At 40.8% G+C, this 21559-nt stretch overlaps 1 protein-coding gene across 2 annotated transcripts; it reads right to left on the bottom strand.

Annotated features, from left to right (window-relative positions):
• Positions 1-4045: 4045 nt before the first annotated feature.
• On the bottom strand, positions 4046-20765 carry MZT1 (mitotic spindle organizing protein 1). Of its 2 annotated transcripts, none has more exons than XM_079721851.1 (4): positions 20661-20765; positions 11563-11708; positions 6940-6981; positions 4046-4303 (listed from the first exon to the last, which is right to left on the bottom strand). In XM_079721851.1, the coding sequence occupies exons 1-3, from the start codon at positions 20722-20724 to the stop codon at positions 6958-6960; spliced, it is 234 nt and encodes a 77-aa protein (XP_079577977.1). In that variant the 5' UTR covers positions 20725-20765; the 3' UTR covers positions 4046-4303; positions 6940-6957. The 2 variants fall into 2 exon arrangements, with proteins under 2 accessions (XP_079577977.1, XP_079577978.1); XM_079721852.1 differs by having other exon boundaries at positions 4046-4298.
• Positions 20766-21559: the final 794 nt, after the last annotated feature.

Below are 21559 nucleotides of genomic sequence, written 5' to 3'. Positions count from 1 at the left end.
CTTTGTAACACTGTGAACTATATATTATTATCCTCATCCTACAGATAAAGAAATTGAGGCTTGGATAGGACATATGGAATCCATGCCCAAAGCTTGAGCTTTCTGCTAAACTATATGATTAGAGCCAAAATGAATCTTGGGGATTACCTAGGGTAGTGGCTTTCCAAAATGCAGGATGGGTGTCAAAGGGGGTGGTACATGGGACAGTACATTTCAAATGCAATAAATGCCATAGTGAAGAAGTTCATTCTTTTCAACTCTTTTCATCTTTTTGATAACTCAATTCTCTCTCTAAAAGTTGTTCATCTTTTCTATCACAGAAAGAGCCAGTCTCAGTATCACAGCTTCTGAAGACAATACCTAACTAAGATGTAAGTCTATGTTTATTTTTCATTGTAATTATTTTTATAGCTACTTTCTAGCTAGGGCAAATGATGCTGGTTTTCCTTTTTAGTAGTCATGCAAATTTTTATTTTAAAAATCAACATATTTAGATTATTTTAAGCTGGCCTATTTAAAGAAAAATGGTTATAAATAATAGTTCAGTGGTATACACACATGGTAAAAATCATGAAGACGCCCTAAGAAATCTAGACTTTGGGGGCAAGGCTTTGGAGAGTCTAGGCTAAAACTCACATGAAACAATTGAAGAAGCTCACATGATACAACTGAAGAAATTCAGGAGGCCTAGAGAGATGTAATTAAATGTCCATGACATAAATTTTACTGAATTGCTGAAACATGATTTACCTTTTTTTTAAAATTGAAGTATAGTTAATTTACAATGTTTCAGGAACAGCAAAGTGGTTCAGTTACATATATATATTTTTTCACATTCGTTTCCATTATAGGTTATTACAAGATATTGAATATAGTTCCCTGTGCTATACAGTTGGTCCTTGTTGGATCATTACCTTTTAAAACATACAATGATCGCCCCACAAGCAGGTCAGTTTCCACTGCTGTTTTCCTGGTGGGGCTTCAGACATCTTTTGACTACACATACAAACTAGAATGATAGAAAACAAAAATTCTGTCTCCTTCTGGAGCAGTCACATAGTTTCAGTTTTCTCCAGTGCTAAAAGGCGTGAAATTGAAGTGGGTGGTATGTTAGATTAGTTTGACAGACTGGGACTTTCAGCTTAAGTCAGAAGTAGATATTTTATATTTGTTTTTATAAAATTTACATTATTTAGATACTTCAACACATAGCAATAAGCACATTCAAGTATAAGCTGTAGCTGTTACAGTAAAAAGACCCTTTACTTGTAGGAGAGCAGGTAGACTGTCTAAAAAATTTAACATGTGACATAATTTTCCAAAATTACCTCTTGAAAGTAAAATTATCAGAACCACCTCTTCAAAGGCTTTTGATGTAACTTTTCAGGTGTGCATCTGGCAATCTACTGCTTTCCGTAGCTAGAGGTGAAAATGTGGACTGCTTCTGATATAACATGCCTGCATTTCCATTCAGCTCCTGGGGACCCACAAGATACCCCAGTATTCTGCTCTATTCTAATGGGCAAAGAAGCATTATCACTTAAGAGGTAGAATTCCTGAGGCTATTTAGGGCTGTCAGATGTACCACCTTTTTTTTTACAACACTTAAAATACCTGGTGTATATGAGCTCAATAGTGAATTTCATAAAACAAGAGATTTTTGTTGTTGTTGTTAAAACTGGGCTCACCAAGTACAGTACTTCTGGAGAATGAATGGTTTTAACCTGTTATTAAAATGCAATAATATAGATCCACAGAAACGTCACAAAAATTCACAAGCCCACCAACATCAGCAATAGCATTCTGGTTAGGAAAAGCACCCTGGAGAAGCTAAGCATCTATCATTAGTCTTTTGTTATATTCTCAGCTTCTGCTTCCAGTTTCAGCTACTACGGTTGGGAATCTGATTCCCAGTCTCTTTCAGCCCCTCCCATCTTGCCTCTTCACCCCATGAGATTGTGACATAAAGTGAGAGGCACATGATGTGTGTGGGCTCTAGAGTCAGTTCACCTGGGTTGGAATCCTGGCTCTGCCACTTTCGTGATTAAGCCATTTCTTTACCACTCTGTGCCTCAGTTTAAAGCACCAAACAATGCCTTGCATGGAACAAGTTCTCAATATGTGTTAGTTATTATTTTTCAACTGCATGGTGGATATTGTTTCTTGGGTGCTGAGTTTACCCATGCTTTCGGCTAACATATTTATTGAGCACTTATTACATGCCAGTTCAACATGCTTGAGACACACCAATGAACAAAACCCCCCAAAATCCCTGCCCTTGTGGAGCTTCTTCAGGTAGGAGACAGACAATAGTCAGCAAATATCACAACTAAGTAAACTGTATTAGAGAGTGATAAATCCTACAGGAAAAAGGAATAGATTTGGGTAAGGGGACCGGGAGGTAGGCAAGGGTGAGATTTCATATATATGTTCAATATGATATTCCTAAAATGCATTTTTCCAGAAAAATTAGATTCCCTTGATTTCCATTTACTGATAAATCATTCTCTTTGCTACCCAGGTTAAAAACTCAAGTCACTTTAGTTTTTCTATTTTCCCCCTAACGTGCCATTAAATCTCATGCGTTTTTCTTTATTGCTCCTTGAATCTACCGATTTGAACCTTAGGCCTGCGTTACCGTCTCCTGTCACAGCCTCCTAGCCAGTCCCTGCTTCTGGTCTCATCCTGCACTTCACTTGCAAAGCAAATTCCATAACAGAGTTTACCCCATCTCTTCCTTTCTCTGATGCCTGTGAAATGAAAGTTGAACTCATTCAGGGATGTTGATAATCTGGCTTCATCCTGTCTTTTCAGCCCTCTCCTACCTCCCCCTAAATATAACTTTCCATTTCAGCCAGAATAATCTACTTCTATGGATTCCCCCTCTGTACCTACACACCACACTAGGTTCTTTTCTAACACTCTATTGCTTAGTGTTTGCTTTCTCTTTGCACAAGTGTTAGAAATTTCATTAAATTTAATATTCCATATGGAATTTTGTATAATTTGACTTATTAAAGTATCCCAGGTAACACATCCTCATGAGGGAAGTGGTGTGGACCTGATCTCAGCAAGGTGGACGTGCTGATGGAAGGGCTCACTGTTTTCTGGAGAATTCACAAACATCTAAAACTGTTTTGATGCCTTTACTCAGCTTACTCAAGGACAGATTACCAGCTAACTAGTTTACCGCCAAAACTGTGCAAACAAGATCTACTTTTTCTAGACTATTTGCCTTCTCCCCTAACATATAAATCCTGTTCTCTCCTGTTACCTCAGTGATTTCCCTCTGAGAGCAATTTCTGTAAAAATAACTTAATACCTGCTTTTAGAAATAGACATAGAAACATTTGTTGTTTACACTGAAAAATGTTTCAATGATTCAAGTGATTAAGTCTTCAGAAAAGCAAACTCATCTTCTATTTTTGTTATGTAAAAAAATCCAACCGTTCATTTAATGTAGTTTGTGTAAAAACACCCTTGCCACTGGTGAATATCAAAGCACTTTTATATTAATCTGCTTTCTTCTGTGACATCCTAATCCACAGTGGGTTACCATCTTGATTTCTCAGCAATACCATCCACTTGAGACTCTTCAGGCTGCTTGAATGTAAGTGATTCAACCGATTTCTATTACTTTATATAGGTTTCAATACTAGTGAAATACACATTTCTGCCACATAAAATGCAGACTTTCCCAAAGATTCTTTTTAATTTAAATGGTAACCTTCAATTGTGCCAGTCTTCAAAACTACAGGGATCTTGTACCTCAAAAATAAGAAATCTATTATTTCAGAACTATCACCAGCCAAAATTATTCTTATTTCAGATTCAGGTTTCCCAAGTGGCTGGCTGGTCTCTGGGCTATTTTCAGCTGAGTTCTTAAGTAGGACTAAACACAGGGTGCCTCTTCACCAACATGGGGTAAGGCAGCCATCAAGGCTGTGTTACAAAAAAAAGCCTATTTCATCTTTCCAATTTGTTTATTAGCTTTTGCTTACTATCCCGGGTAGACCGACTACAATGGTTTGTTGATAATAGGCACTTTATAAATATTTGTTCCTTTATTAGTTTGTTACAGTTGCCATCACAAACTACAGACTGGGTGGCTTAAACAACAGACATTTATTTTCTCACAGTTCTGGAGGCTGAAGTCCCAGATCAGGTTCCTGGGCAGCTTGTTTTCTTCTGAAGCCCCTCTCCTCGGGTTGTAGATGGCCGTCTTCTTGATGTGTCCTCACATGGTTTCTTCTGGGTGCATGCACTCCCCCCTTGTGTCTCTCTGTGTGTCTAATTTCCTGTTCTTGTAAGGGTTGTAGTCAGCTTGGATTAGTTCTCACCCTAAAGACCTATTTTTAACCTAATCACCTCTTTAAAGGCCCTACCTCCAAATACGTCACACTCTGAAGTATGGAGGTTAGGGTTTCAACGTACAGATTTGGGGAAACACAATTCAGCCCAAAGTTTCCTAACAGAGATCCCAACTGTCACTTAAACCATGTCTAAAAAGATTTTGGCTCTATTGTTGAGGAAGGTGTTAAAGTGAATGCTCTTAATGTCACTGAACTGTACAATTTAAAATGGTCAAAATGGAAAAATTTATGTTGTGTATATTGTACTACAATAAAAAAGTGGTTAGTGTGAGAAACTAAACTTTTAATTTTAATTAATTTAAATAGAAGTTTAAAAATATATAGCATGTTTGAAACATGTATGTAAATTTCATAATGTCCACTATGTAAAGTTCTTATTTGAAATATAGAAAAATATAATCTCACATATTTGAAATGCCAACTTTGTTTTAAAGTCTGGGGAAATGTTATAGCTATATGCTTTCATGACCAGGGGGAAAGTACTCCATTTTACCACCTCAAGTCTAATTTTAAATTGTAAATTATAAAGCCTACCTTTAAACAGTCTTCAATCACACATAACAAACAAGCATCTAAATATTTACCAAATACCTATAGAAACACAAGTTGAATTCATAGAAGCATATTTTAAATCAGAAGTACATGCCGATACCACCAAAATGGTTTTATTTCTGACACTCCCAACATGGACAACAATGCATTACTTTGGTTTCCTTAAACATTACTTAAGTACGCATTAGAAATATATGTTTACATTTAAGAAATGTAACACATTAAGAAAGTCCTCTAGAAACATAACTCCTTCTCAATATATTTTCCTGCTTTGTTTCACACATAAATAACATAATCTACAAAGTCATAAATAAAACTATTAATTCTTATGACCTAAAAGTATATACAAATTTTGGAACTTGACAAGAATGTCCCTTTCCTGATTGCATATAAATAACAACATGCAGTATTGGCAATGCTTTTTAATTAAATGAATGACTTACAATCAAAACTTTTATTGTCTGCCAACCAGTTCTCCCTATAATAGACCTTCAGTGCACTTGGTAAAGATGTCATGTATTTAAAAAGTCAAAGTGGTCAAAAGACTAGATTTTTAAAATAGAACAGAAGGTTGCCATTAAATATTATTAAGCCTTATTAAAATCACTTTGGTTTGCCTGAAGAACAAAAAATGCTACCAAAGAGTATATGCTTGTACTATCATTTTTAAAAAAAAATTTTGGCTGCACCCCACAGCATGTATCAGGATCTTAGTTCCCTGACCAGAGATCAAACTCACACCCCCTACATTGGAAGGTGGAGTCTTAACCACTGGACCGGATTTCCAGGGAAGACCCTATACTATCATTTAAATGGAAGCTAACAAAGTCTTAAAAAATCAGATTAAATCTGTATTAGTCTTGGGAAAAACATTCCACTGAGATTCTGTTATAGGAACAGAATCCATGCTATCCTAAGTTTTCTAAAATTTATTTTGAACCATCACTTCAATTAGTTAAAACTTTCAGGGTAAAAATAATGACACATAAAAATGATCTTAGAAAGGCATATTTAGAATTCCTGATACAGAACACTTGATTATTTAGTTTTTGTTTAATGACTAGAAACCTTTATTCCTTCAGAAAATAATTAACACTATTTGTTGAGTGACACCATCTATTTAGTGATTAACTAGATAACCACTCAAGGTATATTAAGTAAGCACTCAAATTATTTTTATGTAACGAAAGTAAAAAAGACTTTTCATGTTGGAATTGTTTCATTATGCATTATTATTTTTAAGGCTGTGATTTACAGAGTATAAAAATTAGAAAGAAAAACATTCTCTATTAATATTCTCACTAAATTTAATTGATTCAAATGATAATAGTAAGCTAAGCACTGTCAGTACTTTTAAAATCTAAGTTTCTAAGTTTCATTTTTCAATCAATACAAATATGATCTGCTTCACAATATTAACTGCCAGTCAAACTTTATGTTTTAAAAAACTAAATATTCTTTGTTAAAGAGCAGTTTACAACAAATGTTTTTCCACGCTCTTATAAAAAACAAGATTCTGATATGCATAATGAATCTAAGTCAAAATCCACAACTGGTAGCCGAAATTGTCAACTTCCAGCCTAATACAACATAAATCCAGTTATTTTGCATAAACAATTCAAAATTAAAGTTTATAATGGAAATGTCAACAAGTCGTAACTACAACATTACTACTGAAGGGTTCCACTATACTTCAACCAGGCACAGCAGATGTGCACATCTGATAGACAGACTGCTTAGAAAATTAAAGCTATCAGAGCTATAAATAAGGAATACATAAATATGAACACAGCGGTGCCAAAGCATTAGAACTGTTAAAAAAAAAAAAAGATGTGGTGTAAACACAACTGATAAGTTTTCTCCGTAAGCCACTTTCCACTGATTTATAAAGCTATGGTTTTATAATTCTTTTAAAAAGGACAATGTTTCCACATTGCTACATGCAGTGATTTCATTCTGCATTCTTAACTACAATGCAATCTTCAAGCCTCTTGCAGAGCTTGACATATCTCACCAGGATTTCTTCAGAAAGTCAGCTTGTCATATTTTCAGCAGCCTAGAACAACAAAGTATGATTCATTATAATAAAACCATGGAAAAAGAGACACCATGGAAATAAATCTGTCAATACTGCACTGTTATTAACAAACAACTCCTCCCCCACATATACCAAAGAACTTTTATCAGGATAATGCATTGGTTTTCACTTTTTGCAGTACATTCTTAGAACTACCTTTTGAACTGATTGCTAGGCTAACAGTAGCATTCAAATTGCATTACATACAAAAATCTCTTCCTGGGCTTCCCTGGTGGCGCAGTGGTTGAGAGTCCACCTGCCTATGCAGGGGACGCGGGTTTGTGCCCTGGTCCGGGAGGATCCCACATGCCGCGGAGCGGCTGGGCCCGTGAGCCATGGCCGCTGGGCCTGCGTGTCCAGAGCCTGTACTCTGCAACAGGAGAGGCTACAACAGTGAGAGGCCCGCATACCGCTAAAAAAAAAAAAAAAAAACTCTTCCTATGCTGCCTCCTTATTCTCTTTCAAACTCCAGCATAGGTGAACAAAAATTCTTATAGTTGTGGAAGATGTATATTAAATAAATCCTCTTCCACTGGAATTTCAGAAATGTACTGATGAAAGGGTATGATACCTTTTATTTTTATCAACAGGCTTATGAGACAACACTAAGCCAGGGAATGTTCCCAGGCTATAGTCCACTGACCCAGTTCTAATCACCATTTTCATCCTTTCTTAAATAGCAGGCTCAGATATTTTTTAGAACTTACTGTAGGGAGAAACTTAACAGGTAACAACTCTCATGTCAGAGTGTCTGAGTTCAACTCCCAACTCAACCACTTGTAAGTCCTGAGAGAAGTAAGTTAGTCACCATAGCTTCAGGTTCCTTAGCAGTAAACTACTACTAGCTGTAATACACATCCTTGTTGTCATTATAGAGGAAACAATGCAAGGAAAGCCTTTAGTGCACTGAGTTTGGCTAAAGAAAAAGTACTCATAAATATTAGCTATTCTTATTGTATTATTCAGTTATTCTTTTGTCATATGAAAGCAACAGTTGTGAATTAAAAAACAGAAAATCTGAATAGTTTTTATAATTATTTAAAATTTTCGATTAAAAAATCAGAAACCTGACATGTATATCTGACAAAAGGTATATTTCCAAAATATTTAAAGAAAGACTACCCACAAAGGACAGACAACCCAGAAAAATGGGCAAGCTACACAAAAAGATATCTCACAAAAGAAAATGGCCAAAAAACATGTGAAAACGCATTCAATCTCACTGGTACTCAGAGAAATGCCAATAAAATGACAAATTCATAAACACCTACCAGAACAACTATAATTAAAAAGACTCACAATAATAAGTGTTAGCAAAGTGAAGCAAGGAAAATTCATATGCTGCTGGTGGGGATATAAATTCATACAACTACTTTAGTAAAGTTTGACATTACCTCTTCAAGTGGAAGATACACATAAGCTATGATCCAGCAATTTTACTTCTAGATACCCACCCAACAGAAATGCTCACATACATGTATCAGGAGACATGGAGAACTAAGCTAACAGCAGCACATTTGTAATGGTTCCCGACTGGAAGCAACCTAATATCCATTCATAGTAGGAAGGATAAATAAGTTATAGTATATTTGTACAATGAAACATGGTCCTTACAGTGAAAAGGAATGCACTCCAGCTATACTCAACAGAAATGAACCTCATAAACATAATGTCAAACGAAATAACCCAGTAAAAAAACTGTGCTGGCGTTGTTCATAATAGCCAAAAAGTGGGAACGACCCAAATGCCAATCAACTGATGAATGGATAAAATGTGGTATATCCATACAATGGAATATTATTTGACAATAAAAAGAAATAAAGTACTGATACATGCTACGACATGGAGGGATCTTGAAAACATTATCCTAAGCGAGAGAAGCCAGAGACAAAAGGTCACAAGTTATATGAAATGTGTGGAACAAAGCCATAGAGACAAAGTGGATTAATGCTTCCTAGGGGCTGAGAGAAAGGGAGAATGGAGATGACTGCTAATGGGTGTAAGGTTTCTTTTGGGGGTGATTAAAATGTTCTACAGTTAATTGTGATGGCTGTACAACTTTGTGAATACACTAAAATCTATATAAATTTTACACTTAAAAAAAAACTGTGCTGCAAGATTCCATTTATATCAAGTTCAAAAATTTTACAAAATGAAACTGGTGTTTAGAGATCCATGCTTAGTCAGTAAAATTGTTAAAAGAAAGTATCTGCCATAAAAATCAGGACAGTAGTTACTGGAGTGGGTAGTGGGAAAGAGAGGTTAGTGATGGGGGAGCATAAGGGAACTTCTAGGGTGCTGGCAATGAGAATTGCATAAGTATTCTCTTTATGATAAATTTTTGCTCTGTAAATGTGTCTTGTTTACCTTTTTGTGCTAGATTTAATACTGAAAAAGTTTTTAAAAGCACAAAACCAATGACCCAAATTATTGGAACTTATTGGAGAGTAACTTAATCTAAGATGGGTAAGCTACAGGTTTTATACGCCTACATCCTCAAAGGAAAGAAGGAAGGGTAGAGAGAAGCCATTTTGTCCTTGGACAAGGTTTAAGAGGGACTGACTTGAAGTTTCAGTATTCATGGTTAGTGAGTGCTACATAAACACGGAAATAAAAATCGTGAGATTTTAAAATCAGAGTGTGTGCAAGCAAGAGAGGGAACACAATGCTTTTCCTGTTTCCAGTCTCAGCAATTAAAAGGTGGGGAATGTGGGGCTTTCCTGGTGGCGCAGTGGTTGAGAGTCTGCCTGCCGATGCAGGGGACACGGGTTCGTGCCCCGGTCTGGGAAGAGCCCACATGCTGCAGAGCGGCTGGGCCCGTGAGCCATGGCCGCTGAGCCTGCGTGTCCGGAGCCTGTGCTCCGCAATGCGAGAGGCCACAACAGTGAGAGGCCCGCGTACTCCAAAAAAAAAAAAAAGTAAAAAAAAGGTGGTGAATGTGAATTTGAAAAACAGTGGTCCTCTGGGTCCATGTTGGCAGTCCAGCCCACAGGCCTCAGCAGTTCCTGGCCTCTGAGCCACTCTCCCCTCTTCTTGAAGGATGAGCATACATTCACAGCCAGGTAGCTCCAGAAGCCAGTTTCCTGCCTGTGCAATCCCAGAAGTCTGGCAGCTTTCCTTCATTTCATTCTGTACTGGCTCCTTTCAGTCCAAGCTGGCATGGTTTTGTGCTGAGATGGTGGACTGAATGGACATCTCGTGCTGAGATGGTGGATGGTGGACATCTGAGTCACACAACCTAATCTCTTCACCAAATGTTGTCCAGCCATACTCTCGGCCTTCTGTCCAGAGCATGCTACCTGGGTAAGCTGAGAACTTCCCAAAGCAAGTGCCGGTTCCTTTTTGCTTATCAGTTCCTTCCTCAATTTCTCATTTATCCTACATTTTACTGTAAGCAGCAAGGAGGAATACGGCTGCACTTTCCACACTTTGGAAATTTCCTCAGCAAACATCCAAGTCATTGCTTACAAGTTTTGTTTTCCTTTCAACAACAGAATATAATTCAGCCAAGTGCTCTTTATACCGAGGATGGCCTTCCCCTCCAGTGTCCAATAACTAATGTTCCTCATTTCCATCTGAGACCTCACCAGAAGCACCTTTCATGTTCATATTCTAGCAAGATTCTGTTCATAGTGATGTATGTATTCTCTGAATGACTGAAGTTCTTCTCTCTGCTTTCTGAGCTCTCACCAGAACCACCTATAACACCTACAGTCACCTACAACAGGGTCTTCAAGGCAATCTAGGCTTTTTCTATCATGCATCTTAAAACTTGCCAATCCCTATCCATTACCCAATTCCAAAGCCACTTCCACATTTTTAGCTATTTCTTACAGCAGCACCCCACTCCCCAGTAGTGAATCTGTATTAGATTTTTAGGGCTGCCGTAACAAAGTACCACCAACTGGGTGGCTTAAAACAACAGAAAAGTATTCTCTCATAGTTCTGGAGGCAGAAGTCCAAAATCAAGGTGTCAGCACGGCCATTCTCTCTCTGAAGGCTCTAGCAGAGCACCCTTCCTTGCCTCTAAGCTTCAGGTGGCTGCCAACAATCCTTGGCCTCCTTTGGCTTGTAGACGCCATCACTCCAATCTCTGCCTCTGTTATCACCTGGCATTCTCCCCTGTGTCTGTGTCTTCACATGGTGTGCGCTTTGTATATATGTGTCCAAATTTCCCTTGTCTTTATAAGAACACTGGTCTTTAATCCATTACGATCTCATCTCAATCTGATTATAGCTACAGATACACTGTTTCCAAATAAGGTCATAGTCACAGGTGGTGGACTTAAGCATATCTTTTTGGGGGCAGACACACTATTACCCACAATACAAGGAGAATTCTAAACACAACTGGAAACTTCTAAGAAAATGCAACATGGTCCAGATAGCAGCAAATTTTGTGATCTGAACATACGCTACAAAGCCCCTGGCCGTCAGAATTTCTCCTGATGATGATAGATGCTAGCTGAATCACGTTTAGAATCTTTCACATAACTTCATCATTAATCATTTTCTAAACAAAAGCATCTTTACTTAGAGAGTTAATATACAAATCTCTACCTTTAATGCTTCAGCGGCCTTGCGAAGTTCCTTAATAACGGATGATAAAGCTTCTGGGTTAATTCCTTGTTCACAGAGCCGTACACATATAGACAGAGTTTCCATATCTAATCCAGTATTCAAAATTCTTGAAATCTCAAGCAGAACTGTAAAAAGACAGAAACTTTTAAAAACAAAATCTTATAACATTTTAAAACATGCACATTAATGCTTGTTTTTAACTCATGTAATACTGCATAATACAAGAGAACTAGCATAGCATCCCTAGATTTGGAAACTGGCATGTAATACTGTCTTCCCCTTACCTATAGCTCTAGAAACTTAAAAATAAATTTACATCCTCCCTCCACAAAACTGCTTTCTACATCTTGGTTTACATTCTACCACTCATTTAGTATCTATCTAAAATTCATATATCATAATCAAGACTATTTTGAACATTTGTTCACTTTTTAGTATTCTTTTACAATGTAATTTAATTAGTCATGTTACATTCCACTTTATGGAAACATTATACATTACTTAACCACTCTGCTATTTTGTTAGATGGGTCTCATGTTTCCCCCATTAAAATAATATTGTAATAAGTATCTGCACATAGTAACTTAATTTTATCAGAATAAATTCCTAGAAGTGGAACTGCTCAGTCAGTAACATACCATTTGGATTCTGATTTGAATTGTATGAAAACACCACATTATTTTGGGATGAATGAACAAGTTAACAATATTAAGCCATCCATTAACTTAAGTCTAAGTCCTTCTGAAAACTTTTACAATATTCATGATGTTCATGATATGGGCCATTTCCCACTTTTTCATACCTTACATTCATTTTCATCTCTAGTTCAATTTGAGTCTTTTAAAAAGCCTTTATCTTCCATTCCTCTACTTAACTTTTTGAACACATGGAGTACCGTTCTAATGTCTTCATCTGCTAACCCTAACATCAGTGTCAACTGTGGGTCTGTTTCAACAGATTAAAATTTCCTCCTCATCATGGGTCATATCCTTCTGTTTTGCACACCTAATAATTTTTGACTGGATGCCGGACATTGTGAATATTACCTTATTGGGTGCTGGATATTTCTGTATTTCTATACATATTCTCAAGCTTTGTAATGAGATACGGTTATAAGCAGTTTGATCCTTTGGGATCTTCTAAGATTCATTAGTCAGGACCAGAGTCCCATTTAGCATAGGGCTAATTAATACCACACAATGTCTTGTGAATTATGAAGTTTTCCACTCTGGCTGGCAGACACAGGCTCTATTGCCAGTTCTGTGTGAGCATAATGTACTGTTTCCTTTAATCCTTTCAAATGGCTCTTTCCCCAGCTTTCTGGGTACTTTCCTTGCACATGCGATCAATGTTATGCTGAACACTTGAGGGAGACCCCTCTGCGGATCTCCAGAATTCTCTCTGGGCGCAGGCTCTTTCCTCTCAGGTACTCTGTCCTGAAAACTCTACCTGCCTTGGTCTCCCTGGACCCTAAGCTGCTGCTCAACTCAGGGTGCCCCCTGGGTTCTGCCTGAGTTACTCCCCTCCCCCCCACTGCAGTGTGGCCTGGAAACTCTGAAGGTAGGAAGCTGGGGCAGCTATCTGGCTCACTTCGTTTGTTTTCTGCCTCTCAGGAATCACGGTCCTTCCTTGCCTGATGTCCAATGTCTTGAAAACCATTGTTCTGCATGTTTTGCCTGGATTCTGTTGGTTGTTTCAGGTGGGAAGGTAAATCCAGTCCCTGTTACTCTATCTTGGCTGGAAGCTGACAGCGCTGTTTTCATTTCTTCAGTTTTTATTTATTTTTTTTTGCAGTACGTGGGCCTCTCACCGCTGTGACCTCCCCCGTTGCGGAGCACAGGCTCCGGACGCACAGACTCAGCGGCCATGGCTCACGGGCCCAGGGCTCCACGACATGTGGGATCCCCCCGGACCAGGGCACGAACTCGTGTCCCCTGCATCAGCAGGCGGACTCTCAACCACTGCGCCACCAGGGAAGCCCATTTCTTCAGTTTTGATATTCCAACATACTTTGCTTTTCAGTTGTATTCATGTTATCTGCTGAATTTATTTCAATAAATCTATTTTAAGATTTCTAATTTCCCCCCATAATCACATGTTCTGGTTTCACAGCTAAACGCTTATTTATAACCACTCCTTATTTTGTGGCTGTTGTTTCTGCCTTTACCTACTGGAGGCTATACGTTCTTATCTTTAGCCATTTTTAAGATTTCTGTTTTCTGCTTCACATATAAACAAGCAGCAAAAGAGAGTGGTTAAGAGTGTGCTCTCCAGAGGCAGACGACCTGGGTTCATTTTCCACTTTCATTACTTACTAGGCTCTGTGCCTTTCTTTCATTATTCTAGAAAATGGGGATAACAATAGTACTTACTTATAGGATGGTGGTGAGGATTGAAGGTCGCACTTAGAATGGTGTTTGGCATATGACAGTGCTCAATAAAAGGGTCAGCTGTTACTTTCTCTCTCCCTTTTTTTTCATTTTCATGTTAGTTGTTTATTTATGTTTTTCATCTACCTTAGGTGCTCTGTGACTTTTGGCGGAAAGCTCATCTTCCACAGGAGGTTTTTCTTGGACATCCTTGGATGTTCTTGGATGGGTGGTCTCACACTGGCTTCAGCCCTCTGGAAGCATCCTGACTCCAGCCCCATAAGATAACATGGATGATGCTTCTCAATCCCTGGCCTGGCAGATGGCACAATTTGGGCCCCCGGCTTCACTCAGGCAGGGCGGCATCCTTCCCCAGGTTTCATTCCCAACCCCCTGCTATGGTTCCCATCTGCGCCGTTCTTTGGGGGGAACCTCTCTCTTTCTAATCAGTGGAGACTTCCTTTTCTAGTTTTTGAACATGGTTATGCTGACCATTGTATTTCAATGTTATTTCCTGTCATTTTTATATGCTTGGAGCAGGAAGTTGCAGCAAGTGCTCAATCATCATTGATTTTGATAGTGAATGATCAATTTCTTTAACTTTTTGTTTGGATTGTTTCCATAAATGGATTTCCACCTCACTCGTGCATATTCTGAGTGGTTAGTGCCAATACTCTAGGACATTACTTATTTTTATTTTGTAGCCAGCCACCTTAACAAATCTACTGAAGCTTCTAACAGTTTTTCTGTTGATTCTCTTTTGTTTGCTACTCAGATAATCATTTGACCTACAAATAACAGTTTCATGTCCTTTTTTTTTTGCAGTACGTGGGCCTCTCACTGTTGTGGCGTCTCCCGTTGTGGAGCACAGGCTCCGGACGTGCAGGCTCAGCGGCCATGGCTCACGGGCCCAGCCGCTCCATGGCATGTGGGATCCTCCCGGGCCGGGGCACAAACCCATGTCCCCTGCATCGGCAGGCACTCTCAACCACTGCGCCACCAGGGAAGCCCCTCATGTCCTTTTTGATAGTCTTTTTTCCCCTATCCTGTGCTATTTGCAAATCTTTCATATCAATATTTTAAAAAGGTACTGAAAGCAGGTATTTTCAATTTTATTTAAAATGCACGTAACATTAATGTTAAGGATGGTGCTGGTTTCGTGCAGCTATACTTCAGCATGTTAAAAATGTACAGTTTTCTTTGGCTAAGACTTTGAAATCAGAAAAAAAAAATTTGAGTCTTATTGATAACTTTTCATCAAACACTGAAATGACCAGGCAGCTTTTCTCCTCTGACCTTGTGAGGGAATACATTATTACTGACAGACCACATTCACAGCTGAAGAACACTGAGCTTGGGGAATCCCAACTTTTACAATCAGCCCGCAGCAAGTCTGCTTCTTATCTGGAGGTAGACGTTACTTCATCCCTCATGGCTACTCACTGTCACCACAACCGGAGAAACAGCAGGAGGAAAGAGCAGTCAGGGCCTTGCATTCTCGGCAAACAGAGCTCAGGGCTCATGGAAGACGGCATTCCCTAGAGTGACACTGCACGACTCCGGAGGCTGGGTTAAAAAGGCAACAGAGCTGTCTCCAGGCTCTCTCTTGAGACGCTCCTCCTTGGACCCAGCCTCCAAGTGTGAAGAAACCCACGTGTTCCAGGCAGCAACCCCTGCTGAGGGCCCAGCTAACACGAGCATCGACCAGCAGGTATGTGAGTAAGCTCTGAGATGACTCCAGACTCAGCACTGTCTGATGGCAATGTACAAGACACTCTCGGGGAGAACTACCTAGAGCAGCGGTCCCCAACCTTTTTGGAACCAGGGGCCGGTTTTGTGGAAGACGATTTTTCCACTGGGGGGTGGCGGGATGGTCAGGCGTTAAAGCGAGCAATGGGGAGCGGCAGGTGGAGCTTCACTTGCTCGCCTGCCGCTGTGCGGCCCGGTTCCTAACAGGCCGCGGACGGGTAGCGGTCCACGGCCCGGGGGTTGGGGACCCCTGATCTAGATGAGTTTGGGCAACACCCAGGACTGTGAGAGAAAAGTAACTGTTGTGGTTTTAGGCCCCCAAGTTTGGGGTGGTTTGTTACAGGGCAACAGACAACTACAACCCACATTCTGACCCTATTCCAACTGTGTCATCATCTCTCCAGTTCTCTCTCAAATTCTCCTCTCTCTCCAGTTTTCTCCTCATGGTAGACCCTCATCTATAAATGCTATAGTTTTATTTATGTTTTTATAAATATTTTATACTTTATTTATATTTTTATTACTCCTGACTTCATGCCTTTGTTCATGCTTTTCTCTTCCCTGCATACAACTCCACGTTGTCTTTCAGGGCCATCTCAGTACTAGTATTTCTTCCGTTAAGCTTTCTTTTAAAAGTCGCTTTGATCATTATGTTCTGACTTCACACACTGTCTGCCATCAGTCAATAAATATTTCTGTAGTGTCTACTGTATAACTGGCACCTGTATGTATTTTGTGCCTACTATGCTACTGCTGGAAATGTAGTTGTGGACAAGACAGATATGGTCCCAGTCCTCATGGACAGTACAGTCTAAAAGAGACATATGTTAAAACAACCACTGATTCCAGTTATGATAAGTAAAATGACGGAAAAGGATAGCATACTTCCAAAACAAATTACAAGGCATCTTACTTAGCTGTGAAGGACACAACTTAGGAAAGACTTGTCTGAAGAAGTGACAATTAAGCTTAGACTTCGAGGGTGACTAGAAATCAACCTGACTAATGCAGAGGCAGGAGGAAGGGCAAAGACTGGGAGCCAAGAAAACAGATTGTGCATGAGGTCTTACGCTGGGGAGACTTTGGTAAATTCACAGATTGAAAGCCTCATGTGAAGACTGTGTAATTAAGGGGGCTGAATACGTGTAAAATATGAGATGAGGCAGACATGAAAATCCACTAAGGCCCTATTAAAGATTTGAGAACTTTGGGAGGCTATTAGAAGATATAAAACAGGAGTGTGACAAGATCAGATTTTCATTTTTTAAAGATTTTGGCTACAAAACATAGAATGGATCCTGGAAGGCGGTAGAACACGTGTGGAGAGGGAGTCCAGCTAAGTTATTGCAATTATGGAGAAAAGACTGGTGGGCGGCATGGACGGGAGAGTTTAAGACAAGTGGTCAAATCTAAGATGAGTGAAGAATTGAAAAAGATTAGTGAAGAGGAGGAGGAGGAAGGGGAGGTCTCACATGAGCAACGGGATTGATGGTGGAAGCATGAGCTATACGTTTGCTTCACTGACACTGCCCTGTACACCGTGGACTCTCTTCACTCCTTTTGCTAGTTTACTATCTGATACATAAAGTAGAACAGATGGCCTTCCGTATCCATGGGTTCCACACTGCATTCAAGCAACTGTGGATTGAAAATATTTGGGGAAAAATATTCCAGAAAGTTCCCAAAAGCAAACCTTGAATTTGCCATGAATGTGCAGGCAACTGTTTTCATAGCATTCACATTTATTAGGAATTATAAATAACTGAGAGAGGATTTAAAGTATACAAGAGGATGTACAGAGGTTATATGCAAATATTCTGCCATTTTATATGATGGACTTGAGCATCCACAGATTATGGTATTAGGTGTGTGGGTGGGGTCCTGGAACAAATTCCCCTGCAAATACTGAGGAACAATTGTATTACATCGAAGCCTCTAGCAGGGAAGAGGTACATTTGAATCACAGTTGCCAAAAAACGTAATTACTAGTAGTAAAAAATTAGAGGCATAAGGAAAACTCTAGAACTTTAAGAAAATAAGAATTAAAGTATGAAGCTATCAACAAAGAGTATCTAAAATTTCAAAACGTTGAAAAGCAAAAGGAGCAATTAAGTACATTGGAGGAGGGAGAAAGGTAATTGAAAGAGGCTGATATTTTAAAAAGGAAATGCAGGAAGAGAATGTTGAGGATCTAAGAGAGAGTGGAGGCCCTTATGCAATAGACCCTATACTAAATCAGGGCCAGGATCAATCAGTTTCCTTTCAGAGTGATCTGTGCAGATAAATAAAGTCCACCGCTTTCCTGTCTAAAGTACCTTTATCAAAATCCTTTCATTTCACAATAAAATTACAAATATTCATAGCTGAATTCTACAACCACTGCAAATCATCTGACATCAATTAAAATATTAAATCACTTAGCTGACTCTAATACTGATGGGAAGCAGGTAGAAGAGGATGAGGAGAAATATACTAGATCTTGAAGGAGGGCAGTCAGACCCAAAAAGTTTTGAACACTTCAGACTGGCTCTCACAGATAGATCTGAATACAGGGAAACCCCACATTAACAGAATTTCAAATAATAATGGTTTTTGAGTAGGTCAGCCCAGTCCATTGGGCAATTTAAAGCTCTATTTCTGAGAACGAGCGTGGAGGAAGGTGGGTTTATGAAATGACTGCATTTAGGATTTTTTCAGTTCAGTGTATGGTCAATTATTGATAGCATGTGCACTATGTTTCCCACTGTGCCTCAATCGTTACAGGCAGCATGGAAAATATTTTCATTAACTTTGCAATAATTAAACTTCACATTTTTATGTGAATGATTGTTTTGGGCCCAATTATGGCATTGATAGCAGTGATTTTCTGTAAGTCTGGAGTTCCAATGGACACGACAGGATCTAACTGCCACATTTAACAGATGAGAGCCACTGCCAACCTGGGGCCTTTCTTTTTTACCTTCTGGTTTGTGGGCAAAGTGCATGTAGAGGAGCAGTGTTCTTTAATTCACATTCTCTCCGTCAATGTTGGTTTAAAAAAAAAAAAAAAACCTGGTCTTTCTTTACTTTTTCACGTTCTTACACTCTCTATAATCTTCATTTTACACAAAGTTCTCTCAGTGAAAATCTTGATGATGTAACCAATACAAATGATCAGTTCTCATTTCTGTAACAGGAGTTCCACCAGAGAGAAAATGAGAGTTTTCTATTCAAATGGAATCCTGTGGCCATATAATTAAGGAACCTATGCACAGCTAACATAAGAAAACTGACTAGAAATCCGGCCATACATGCTCCTTCCTGTTCAGAAACCACACTGGCTTCCAAGCAAAGATAAAAGACAATAATGTTGTACACGTATAGTTTCTATGTACATATATCCACTTACAAAATAAAACTAATAAGCTGTGATACATCTAGAAGGATGGGAAAACAGGCTGAATATGGTATTAACAAAATTCTATTTTTCATAAAAAGGGCAAAGCAGATACTTGGTAAGTAAAATATTAGATGCAAAGGCTCTAATAATAAAAATAATTCTTTGAAAAGGCTTTTTTTCCAGGGCAGAAAAAGCCAGAAGCTTTATCAGAAGTCCCCATAAGGGGACTTCCCTGGTGGTCCAGTGGTTAAGGATCCGTCTTGCAATGCAGGGAACGCAGGTTTGATCCCTGGTTGGGGAACTAACATCCCACATGCTGCAGGGCAACTACTGAACCTGCGCGCTCTGGAGCCCGTGAACCACAGCTAGAGAAGCCCGGGCGCTGCAACGAAAGACCGAACACAGCCAAAAATAAATTAATTAAAAGCCATCAGGAGGGGCTCTAAAAGGAAGTGGAGCCTACGGTGGAGACAAAGACACGACATGAAGGCTGACACTGCTTAGTGAGAATTCCATGTTTTGACAGAGATAGAGGCCGATGTGGGTATCCCCTGGAAAGTGCAAACACCAATGTTTACCATCTATCAAACACTCATATACAGGTGGATGCAAATAAAATGGGGACAACAAAAGCGTCTGCAAGTGGGATGACGTCTTATACACAAACATAATACAAGAAGTATCTTTTAATGGTCACCTTCGAGATGTTTTTAGCTGATTATCTTATTTAAATATTTACAACCCTGGGAGGTAGTAAACGTGTTTTACAGAATAAAAAGAAGCGGGCTCAAAGGCGTTTAAGTAGCTTGTCCAAGCCCACCACCAGGCGTATAAAGTGGCAGGGCCGGCATAAGAGAGAAAGAGAGAGGATAACTCCAAGACGCTTTTTTTCCTCTACTACTTGAGGGTACGCTTTATCCGCGTGCTCCAAGCTCCGAAACGGATAAATACGCCCACAGCCCCCCGGACACCGGCATCACCTGCTCCAAGACTCAACTGGGGCAATTTTGATGAAGGAACAACTTGCTCCTCCACCGGGTATTTAAAACGCGTCTGCTGAAGTGCAAGAGACAAAGGCCGTGGCGGTGACCAAACACTAGAGGCCACTGTCCGCAAAGGTCCTGCAGTCTGGGGCGCTTTCGAGGCGCCCAGGGCACTGGCTGCGGCGCGGGGTGGCGGGGAGCGCGAGGCCGGTACCAAAGGAGGGACGCGGGGACCCTGCGCGGGAAGGGGGCGTGGAATGAGCGCGCTGGAGGAAGGACGCGGGGAGGTGGGCGTACAGCGGGGAGAGGGCGCGGGATGTGCGCGGCGCGCGGGGTTTGCCGCGGGAGGGACGGAGCGCTCGCGGGGCTGACGCGGGTACGCAACGCCGTACTCGCGACAAACTACTCAGGAGCGAAGAGACGACTCTCAAAGATGGGGCCATCAGCCCTGCGACCCTGGCGGGTCCCTTGGGAGGATTACCAAAGATGCCGATCTAAGCAAGAGGTGGATCAGAAGTCCTTGTGGGCCCACCCCCGCCCGAGGGCCTGGGCTCTGGGGAACCGAGGCAAGGTAAAGGGGGCGACACGGGCACTCACCGTCCATGGTCTCCCTCACCGCATTCAGATTCGCCGCCGCCCCGGCGCCGCCGCTACTCGCCATGGCGGAGGCCGAGAGCGGGGCGAGCGAAGGGCCTGACCCGGAAGTCGAGCGCCTTCCTTTCTCCTGGGCAATCACACTGCGCGTCCCCAGCTCACGCCGGGCAGGCTCCGCCCCTGGCGCTCCTCGCCAGCGTGAGGCTGCGTTGATTTGAATTTGGAGCCTGGTTACTCCGGGAGGAATGCGAAGCGAGGAGTTGTCATTCGAATTTACTACGCGGCCTCGGTGCGATTGGCTGGTTCGCGGACAGCGGTGAGACGCGATTGGCCAGTCGCGCCCAAGGCCCGTGCTCTGGTTGGCTTAAGCGCGGAAGCGGGGAGTTAAAGAGTCTGTGCCTGTCGTGGGAGCTGGACTGGCACCTCGGAAGCGCCCTGGAGTCGCTTTGGGGGGCTTCCTATTTGTACACACCACTAGGTATGTTCTTTGTAGTTCCTGGCCTTTCCTCCTGTCTCGAATTGGAGAGCTCACGTAGCCCGGCTCCGGACCGGCCTGCACGCTCGCCTCGGGATGAGTGGAAGCTGCCCGGGAGTAGGTGCGGAAGAGGGGGCGCCAAGAAAGAGTGATCGAGTAGGGTTGGGGATGACACCGGCGTGAGTGTCCTCTTCTGTTCTTCACCTGAGGAGGCCAGCTGCAACGTCAGCCTTCCAAGGAGTGGGTTCTTTTTCTCTAGTTGTAGCTCCCCTTGACGGGAAATAATGCAGCCTCGCCTTCTATCCTGGGGGTCTTAGCCTTTCGCTAAGGGTGTTTGAGAAGAGGCAATCCAAAGCGGTTAATTTCCTAGCCCTAATTAGTCATTCTTTTCGGACGGGGGCTAATGTGCAAGAAAGGCACCCGTGCA

The sequence above is a fragment of the Hyperoodon ampullatus genome, assembly GCF_949752795.1.
Source record: "Hyperoodon ampullatus genome assembly, chromosome: 16".
Lineage (NCBI taxonomy): Eukaryota > Metazoa > Chordata > Mammalia > Artiodactyla > Ziphiidae > Hyperoodon > Hyperoodon ampullatus.
This window is presented reverse-complemented; position numbering and strand designations above follow the sequence as displayed.